Source organism: Rhinopithecus bieti, unplaced genomic scaffold (genome assembly GCF_001698545.2).
Source record: "Rhinopithecus bieti isolate Rb0 unplaced genomic scaffold, ASM169854v2 scaffold_580, whole genome shotgun sequence".
NCBI lineage: Eukaryota > Metazoa > Chordata > Mammalia > Primates > Cercopithecidae > Rhinopithecus > Rhinopithecus bieti.
Window position 1 is genome coordinate 13,817 of NW_016803081.1, and position 10,259 is coordinate 24,075.

The window sequence follows — 10,259 nt, forward strand, 5'->3', positions numbered from 1 at the left end:
TATGTTTATTGCGGCACTATTCACAATAGCAAAGACTTGGAATCAACCCAAATGTCCATCAGTGACAGACTGGATTAAGAAAATGTGGCACATATACACCATGGAATACTATGCAGCCATAAAAAAGGATGAGTTTGCATTCTTTGTAGGGACATGGATGCGGCTGGAAACCATCATTCTCAGCAAACTATCACAAGAACAGAAAACCAAACAGTGCATGTTCTCACTCATACGTGGGAACTGAACAATGAGATCACTTGGTCTCGGGAAGGGGAACATCACACACAGTGGCCTATCATGGGGAGGTGGGAGGGGGGAGGGATTGCACTGAGAGTTATACCTGATATAAATGATGAGTTAATGGGTGCAACACACCAACATGGCACAATTATACATATGTAACAAACCTGCACGTTATACACATGTACCCTAGAACTTAAAGTATAATAATAATAATAAAAATTAAATCTAAGACCTGAAATATGAAACAATAAAACATTGGGAAAACTCTCTGGGATACTGGACTCAGCAAATATTTCTTGAATATTTCATAAGCACAGGCAGCCAAGCAAAAATGGGCAAATTAGGTCACATCAAATTAAAAAGCTTCTGCACAGCAAAGGAAACAGTCAATTAAGTGAAGAAACAACCCACAGAATGGGGAAAGATATTTGAAAACTATCTGACAAGGGATTAATAACCAAAATATTTTAAAAGCTCAAATAAGTCCATAGAAAATAAATCTAATAATCTTATTTTTAAAATGGGCAAAATATCTGAATAGACATTTCTCAAAAGAGGATACATTAGCCAGCATGATGACACGTGCCTGTGGTTTCAGCTGTTTGGGAGGTTTATTATTACCTGAGCCCGAGAGGTTGAGGCTGCAGTGAGCTGTGATTGTGCCACTGCACTCCAACCTGAGTGACAAAGTGAGACCCTGTTTCAAAACTAAGAAAGGCATACAAATAGCAGATAGGTATATGAAAAGATACTCAACATCAATATCATTGATCTTCAGAGAACTGTAAATCAAAATTACAATGAGAGATCATCTTACCCACTTAAAATGGCTTTCATTCTAAAGATAGCCAATAACAAATGCTGGTGAGGATACAGAGAAAAGGTAACCCTCATACAAGGTTAGTGGGAATGTAATTTAAGTACAACCATTATGGAGAAACGTTTGGAGTTTCTCAAAACTAAAAATAGAGCTACCATATGATCCAACAATCCTACTGCTGGGTATATATGCAAAAGAAAGGAAGTCAGAATATCAGAGATACCTGCACTCTCATGTATATTGCAGCACTATTCACAACACCCAAGATTTGGAAGCGTTCCAAGTTTCCATCAACAGATAAGTGGCTAAAGAAAATGTGGTACATATACACGATGGAGTACTATTCAACCATAAAAGAGAATGAGATCCTGTTATTTGCAAGAACATGGATGGAAATGTTGAGTGAAATAAGCCAGGCACGGAAAAACAAACTTCACATGCTCTCACTTATTTGTGGGAGCTAAACATTAATTCAGTTTTTTTGTTTGTTTGTTTTTTGAGATGTAGTCTTGCTCTGTCACCCAGACTGGAGTGCAGTGGTGCTATATCGGCTCACTGCAACCTCCGCCTCCTGGGGTCAAGTGATTCTCCTATCTTCACCTCCCGAGTAGCTGGGATTACAGGCATGTGCCACCATGCCTGGCTAATTTTTGTATTTTTAGTAGTGATGAGGTTTCGCCATGCTGGCCAGGCTGGTCTTGAACTCCTGACCTTGTGATCTACCCACCTCGGCCTCCCAAAGTGCTGGGATTATAGACGTGAGCCACTGTGCCTAGCTCAAACAATTTAACTCATGAAGACATAGAGTAGGAGAATCGTTAGCAGAGGCTGGTAAAAGTAGTATGGGGGATGAGGAGTAAGGGGTAATGGTTAATAGATACACACATATAGTTAGAAAAAATAAATAAGATCTAATATACAGGGTGACAACAGTCAATAATTATTTAATTGTACATTTTACAGTAACTAAAAGGGTGCAATTGAATTATTTGTAAAACAAAGGTATGCTTGAGGCATGATGGATACTTCATTTACCCCGATGTGATTATTACACATTGTAGTCATCAAAATATTTTATATACCACATAAATATATACACCTATAATATACCCCAAAAACATTTTTAAAGACTTTCATTCAGAATTACTACACTGTATATTTACAAGTGAATTGAGGATTCTTGTGACTAAGAAGAGACTCACTAGTGATGGTCAGTTAGTTTTGAAATGGCTGCTAAATTACTGCTTTGCTAATTGTAGAAACTGAATTGTTATGGTGATATTGCTAGTAACCATTTTAGCAAAGGATGTAACAGAAAGTGAATTTGAAACAAATAGAAGTACTTTGAAAGCTGCAGAAGCTAAAGTGCTCTTAATCACTGCTGTCATCAGTCTGTAAATTGGTTTCTTGAAGGGAGCAAAATTTGTAATTATGAACACTTAGTCCTGCTATAATGGCAGCTATTGTTCTCAAAACCTGCAGCAAATCCAGTAGGGCTCTAGTTCTAGTTACAAGGTCAGAGAATATGCAGAGAAATGTGCAGGTTTCCACAGATGTGAGCTCCAGAAGCAGTGGTGGCAGAAGCCAGCTCCAGTACTACACAATGCTGTTTGTGAACACAGAAGCACCCAGATCTATGCTCTGAGCAGGAGCTATGTTCACGAATTTTAGAAAATGTAAAACATTGCAACAAAGTGTGTAATGTACATTTATCTTGTTCCTCTGCTGTTGATTGTAATGATCTCTTTTGGACTGTAAATTGAACCATTTCAAAATTAGTGTTTATCAGATTTTTCTTAAAACTTTTCAACATCTGTTTGTCTTGTTAGAATATATTTTCCTTCAGAAACATCACTAATTATCAGGGAAATGCAAATAAAACCACAGTGTGATACCACCTTACTCCTGCAAGAATGGCCATAATTTAAAATTGAAAATCATACATGTTGGTATGGATATTGGTGAGAAGGGAACACTTTACACTGCTGATCAGGAAGCGTAAACTAGTACCAACCACTATTGGAAAACAGTACTCCAATTCAAGCCAGCAATCTCACACTGGGTATCTACCCAAAAAAAAGAATTGTATGAAAAAACAAGCACATGCATGTTGATAGGCAGCACAATTTGCAACTGCAAAAATATGGAAATGCCCATCAATGAATGCATAATAAAGAAAGCTTTGGAATATATACCATTGGAATACTGCTGAGCCGTAAAACAGAATGAGAATAATGGGCCTTTGTAGCAACTTTTGATGAGCTGGATGCCATTATTCTAAGTGAAGTAACTCAGGAATGGAAAACCAATATCATATGTTCTCACTTATAGGTGGGAGCTAAGCTATGAGGATTATATGTAACAGACACACATACATACATACATACATACATACATACATATAAGTTAAACTGAGCAACTCCTATTCAGAAAATTTGCTGTGCCTGTAAAAGGTATGCTATTCAGCCATTTAAAAAACAACAAAAAACTAAGAAGATACATATCCTGTAGACATAATGGGTTTCTTCAGTAACTAAGCCTCTATTAATAAGCGTGTTATATAAAATATTGTATTTTATACATTTAAAATACGTTTGTGGAAAAACGTAAGAGATTATGAAGTGCATATATTCCTATAGTAAATTAAGTCCTGATTAGCTGATTATTAAAGCATTATCTGATTTATATTCCCATAGTCTTATGGTTATATGAATAGAAAATTAATGTTAGAAGTAGTTTCAGTGGGGTTTTCAGTTAAACAAATGAGAAAACCACATATCTGCTTATATCCTAACTGCTTTCCATACCAGAGAACATCAAGCATTTGTTGACTTATCCGATGGATAAAAGATTAAAACTTTAAAACCAAGAAACCTAATATGCTGTTGAGGTATTGTTTTTATACAGTTAAGTCTTTACAGGGATTACTATGAAAGTGGTAAGATTACTCTAGTTTTATATTTATTTAAACATTTGACAAAGTGCTGGATACAGTGGCTCATGTCTGTAATACCAGCACTTTGGGAGGCCAAGGTGGGAGTATCACTTAATCACAGGAGTTTAACACCAGCCTGGGCAACAAGTGAGACCCTGTCTCTACAAAAAGAATTTTTAAAAAGCGGCATGAACCTGTAGTCCCAGCTACTTGAAAGGCTAGGATCATGCCACTGCACTTTAGCCTGAGTGACAGAGCCAAGACCCTGTCTCAAAACAAACAATAAACAAAAATCTTTTGCCAGGACAGCTGAATAATCATGTGGCAGAGGGCTGCTCCCAGCCTGTTCCCCTCTCACTGCATTCAACTCATCCGCACATTCTGTTCTGGCCAGGGGTGACAGATGCTGAGCACCTTGGGGTTTCATTTCCAACTTAGAGGAAACACTGTGTAAGGCCATCGTCCTACAAAAAGGCGTGTCATAAAATGGGTTTAGTCTAGCCAAGGTGTTTCTCTTTGATCTTTCTACCATCTGAAGTGTAAAGAGTATTCCTGCCCCATAATAGTGACAGCTAATAAATGGCATCCATCATTTCTGTCATCTGATCACTATTGCAGCGCCTTGGGAGTGAGCGTGGAGTCTGAGATGTGCAATGGAACCCTCAAGAATGAGCCCTGAGTCAGCTGCACAAGTGCAGAGAAGCCTGTCACCTTTCTCCTCATCCCAAACTTGGGGTGCTAGATGCAGAATGGACTGCAAGCAGCTGTGCCCTGTTTGGACATTAGTGTAGGAATCCACCTGCATAGACTGTATTTGTTTCAAAAAAGAATTTAGAGCTATTCTAGTAGCTCAGTGTGATATTTTTAAATAAACAGAGAAAAATTTTATTAACTGACTTAACCAAAAAATACTGCCTATTAAATTCATTTAATAATGCTTAAGGAGTATCTACAAAATCCTGACCTCAGTGTTTTCTTGCAAAAGAAGTGAAAGTAAGGACAGAGACCCTTTCAAATGAAGAATCACTAAGATACAAAATATTTATAAGCAGTATAACATTTACTTATGCACATTTTTTAAGGTTATACCATAGTCAATTTGCATCAGGCTCTGATATTTTTAAATAAACGGAGAAAAATTTTATTAACTGACTTAACAAAAAAAACCTGCCTATTAAATTCATTTAATATTGTTTAAGGAGTATCTACAAAATTCTGACCTCAGTGTTGTCTTGCAAAAGAAGTGGAAGTAAGGACAGAGACCCTTTCAAATGAAGAATCACTAAGAAACAAAATATTTATAAGTAGTATAACATTTACTTATGCATAGTTTTAAAGATTATAACATAATCAATTTGCATCAGGCTCTCCAATTTAGGAACACTGAGAGGATTTCCCTGTAGGGGAAGTTTTCATATAAATGTTGAAGAAATTGTTAAAACTGAAAACTTTTCTGTATTTGATAATCTACTGGGGTTCCAATCCAGTGTGCTTCCTTATATTTATAAGGTCTATCTCCAGTATGTGTTATCATGGGTCTTGGAGCAAGTATTATGTAAATGAAGGCATTTCCACATTCTTTACATTCATAGGTTTTATTTCAAAAATGAGTTCTTATCTTCATGTGGAACTGGGACAATTGAAGACCTTACCACGGATGTTTGTATTTATAAGGGTTTTCTCCATTGAATCCTTTCATGTTTTAAAGAAATGAAAAGGTGAAGGATTTACCATGTTTCTTAAGATTATGTCATTTTTCTCCATATTAAATTCGAATATATCTTTGAAAGCACGTGGGAAAATCAAGTTTATTAACACAGTTTTACATTCAAGTTGTTTTGTTTTCTAAGTTTTCAAAGAGAACTGGGAAAGTTGCATGCTTTCTTGTATTTCTTAGATAGTAGGGTTCTGTACAGTGTGAGTTCTTTCATGTGTTCTAATAAACTAGAGCACATGGTGATTTTACCACATTTCTTAACATGAAATAATGTTTTTGAACTAACATTGTCCTGAGTTGGTTTTGTTGTGTTTCCCCTTCCCCAGGAATGAGTTGGAAAGGCAATTCTTGAAGCTAATTAATTATAATATCAGCGTTACTGGCAGTCTTATAGCAGATTCTACTTTGATCTTCGCACCTTGGCACATGACAACACCCTGTATTCTCCAGTTTATCTTCTTGACAGAGAAAGAACATGGAAGCTGGAGGTAAGGCTATGAAGTTACTAAGTGGGTTTTCATTCAAACACCAATGCCAACATCTGTGACTAGGTCATATTAAGTAGTGATTAGAAAAATGGAAAGCTTCAAAATTAACTAACATACTGAAGAGCTTATTACCTTTTTGGCATTCTATTTCCTGTATCTTTTATGATTTTTACAAGGATCCACATTATTGGAAAATTATAGATATTGTCTTCTCTTTTGTGACCATAATTCAGAATATTTTAATCAAATTTAGTTCATGTGTAATATTTCCCTTGTGAACCTTTACCCTTTCAAATAATCATACATAAATGATTTCTTGTTATTGTATTCTGAGCAATGTCTACATACATAATGCACTTACCACTCGAATATTTTTTATTATTCAGTTTGCAAATTTATGTCATTTTCTACTGTACATACCACAGTGCAGTCAATCCCATGGGTTTGTTAGACAAAGCAATAGTGCCTAAGCCAAGAGACCTGCACTTAGACTGTATAAAGTGTGTGTGTCTCAAGTACTGGATGCAGAAAGTTCATGGGATTTTACTGGAAATGATAAAATTTATGGGACAAAGTAATATTTGTGGTTTGTGACTTTTGGTAAGTACATAGCAAAGTTACAGCTGACAAGGATGAACATTTAAAATAGGCATGTTCTGTAGTACCTTGGAAGCATTTTAAAATAATACATTTTCTGTCATAATTAATGTGCAAGTGAAGTAATGCCTTTTGATGCTTTAGTCATTAGACTTCTTTGATATTCCAATACAATCCAGCACATGCCTGCATCGTTAAAATTTGCTTTGAATTATATAATAACTATTATAGATTGGGTAGAGTTTGAATAGATTAATAAACTAGCTTTTTGCAAAAGTGTACATTCATTATGTTTAAGGAACAAGTACACAGGTAACAGATGATACTGCTGTTAGAAGCCTGTCACAATACTGTGACGTCTTTGGGAGCCCAATTTTTAAGTAACTTAATAAAACAAGTTCCCCTTTGCTCCAGCAATCTAATTCTAGCCCTGAAAGGAGATTATGGTAGTGAGTTGACAGAACTTGGCAGTGTAAACATCAGCCAAGTAGCTATAACTGGGCCGGACGCTGTGGCTCATGCCTCTAATTCCAGCACTTTGGGAGGCCGAGGTGGGTGGATCACGAGGTCAGGAATTCAAGACCAACCTGGCCAAGATGGTGAAACCCCGTTGCTACTAAAAATATGAAAATTAGCTTGGCATGGTGGCGGGTGCCCGTAATCCCAGCTACTTGGGAGACTGAGGCAGAGAATTACTTGAACTTGGGAGGCAGAGGTTGCAGTGGGCCAAGACTGTGCCATTGCGCTCCAGCCTGGGCGGCAGAGCAAGACTCCTTCTCAAATAAATAAATAAATAGTAAGAAATAAAAAAAGCAGCTGTAACTGAACTATTTAAAGGAGTTGCATGTGTGGCTTATCATCAGTGGTGACTGTTAAAAAGTTGGAACGCTTTTTAAAATTGTACCTCTTTTCTATTTAACATTCTTAGGTTTTTTCAAGGATGGAACAATATAAAGTTTTCTATAGTGCTGCCAAGAACGGGTCTTTGAGTGCTGATGATGTATTTCATCTTCAGTGTGCTAAGGCCATCCTCTTCTGAAGGAAGAAATGAGGGCTAATGTAACATCTGAACCCCTCATCAAAAACATGGGAAAATATCACTTCTCCTGGCTAAAGAACTAGAAAAGTTGGTATTTTCAAAAGAAGAAACACCTCAATTCAAGTAAACTCAAGGACAACTAAGATTGCACTTCATGGTAAAGAACGGGACCTTGTCAGGGTAACAATACACTCTTACACTATTCTGTCCCATTTAATGTAAAAGGAGTTATAAAAACCATTCCAAAGTGAAGACTCCTTCTGCCCACACACAGATATTTGCTTAGTGTGTGGGCTGATAGCTGTGATCTATGTAAGACTTTTAAAACAATAGTTTAACTTTTTAGATTTTAAAGATAACTTTTCTGTTTATGTTTTCTCTTTTCCCCAATATTGCTGCATATGCATTTGGAATCAGTGCAGTATCACTGTTAAAACATGGGAGTCTAACAACTCCTAAAGCCACTAGGAGCAGACCCAGGATTGTCAGGTATGGAAGGACTCTTCCTTCCTACTTTTACCAGTAACTACTAGTTACTGGCAATCATCAAGCAAAAGCTGCCAGATAACATTTGCCATTCACATCCTTTGTAAGCCCTTCTTATTAGCAGTTTAGCATGTTTGGGGTCATAAAAAGAGAAAGTATTGGTTATTGATTATCTACTTTTATGAAGGTCTGTGGTGTATTTCTTGTGAACTATAATGATTCTCATTTGCTGATAAATTTCCTTATTGTCAAGTAAATGTATTCAAAGATGATTTCATAGTGCCAAGCAACATGGTGATCCAGTGGTTATATAAAATAATAAAATATGAAGTGTCCTGAAAGTTTCAGGGCAGTTTTTAGCTTTAATATAGTGTGCCTGGGCCCTCCAGAGGACTGCAGCATATATGTACATGCTATAAATCTTTACAAAATATCATTTGGAAGTGTAATTGTATTTCTTCTTTTTATTTTTAATAGATGGTGCCTCACTATATTGCCCAAGCTACAGTGCAATCAGAGACACAATCATAGTGCACCACAGCCTGAAAACCCTGGCCTCAAGCAATCTTCCCATGTCAGTCTACCAAGTAGCTGGGACCATAGGCGTGTACCACCGCCTCTAGGTTTATTTTGCAGAATTTGAATGTTAAGCTTTTAACTTTTTCATTTCAGTCAATATCTGCTATCTTCAAGAAGGGCTGAAACGAAAAATCAAAAGCTTAATATTCAGGAGCTTGGCATGCTTGTAGTCCCAGCTACTCACAAGTCTTAAATGGGAGAATCACTTGAGGCTCAGCCTTTGAGGCTGCAGTGCGCTGTGATTGTGCCTGTAAATAGCCATTGCACTCCAGCCTTGACAACATAATGAGACCCTGTCACTTTAAAAAATGGCAAAACTAAATAAACATAAAAGAAATACAACAAGTTTTTCAATGATGTTTTGTAAATGTTTGTAGAATTGTTACTTCTACAAGTATCAAAGCTTAAAATTACACTAAGAATTTTGGAATTCTTGTGTTTTACTTTTCTCTTGTACAGTAGCTCTTTGCAGGGCTTTTATCTACATTGATCACCTCAAATTATTTTCCCTAGATATGATAAAGGGGAGGATATGTGTTAATTCACATGTAACTAATTAGAAGGAATTAGACCCTAATAACAGTAGGTGATGTAATACATTTTATTATCCCACGTGTTAACCTGGGTACAGGTATCATATTTCATGTCCTGCTATTTAAAAAGAACTTCCATAAGCCTTAGGAACCCTACCTCCTGAAAAAGTATCATTTATGAAATGCAGAGCTTAAGAGATTGAAGTATTGATTGCAGTTTTATTTTCAAAAGATAAATGCTACAGGGGGGCGGAGCAAGATGGCCGAATAGGAACAGCTCCAGTCTCCAACTCCCAGCGCGAGCGACACAGAAGACCAGTGATTTCTGAATTTTCAACTGAGGTACTGGGGTCATCTCACTAGGGAGTGCTGGACAATCGGTGCTGGACAGCTGCTGCAGCCTGACCAGCGAGAGCTGAAGCAGGGCGAGGCATCGCCTCACCTGGAAGCCAAGGGGGAAGGGAATCCGTTTTCCTAGCCAGGGGAACTGAGACACACAACACCTGGAAAATCGGGTAACACCCACCCCAATACTGCGCTTTAAGCAGACAGGCACACCAGGAGAATATATCTCACACCTGGCCGGGAGGGTCCCACGCCCACGAAGCCTCCCTCACTGCTAACACAGCAGTCTGCGGCGATCTATCCGCAAGGCAGCAGCGAGGCTGGGGGAGGGGCGCCCGCCATTGCTGAGGCTTAAGTAGGTAAACAAAGCCGCTGGGAAGCTCGAACTGGGTGGAGCTCACAGCAGCTCAAGGAAGCCTGCCTGTCTCTGTAGTCTCCACCTCTGGGGACAGCGCACAGCTGAAGACCAACATGCAG

General features: G+C 37.7%; 1 protein-coding gene across 1 annotated transcript in view; it reads left to right on the forward strand.

Annotated features, from left to right (window-relative positions):
• The window catches only part of LOC108540914 (cyclin-Y-like protein 2), a 19,444-nt gene extending 10,916 nt beyond the window's left edge, over window positions 1-8,528 (forward strand). Inside the window, 3 exon segments of the mRNA XM_017890211.1 lie at window positions 6,042-6,100; window positions 6,103-6,203; window positions 7,729-8,528. Of these exon segments, the coding sequence (XP_017745700.1) occupies window positions 6,042-6,100; window positions 6,103-6,203; window positions 7,729-7,839 (271 nt within the window). The 3' untranslated portion in view covers window positions 7,840-8,528.
• The last annotated feature ends 1,731 nt before the right edge of the window (window positions 8,529-10,259 follow it).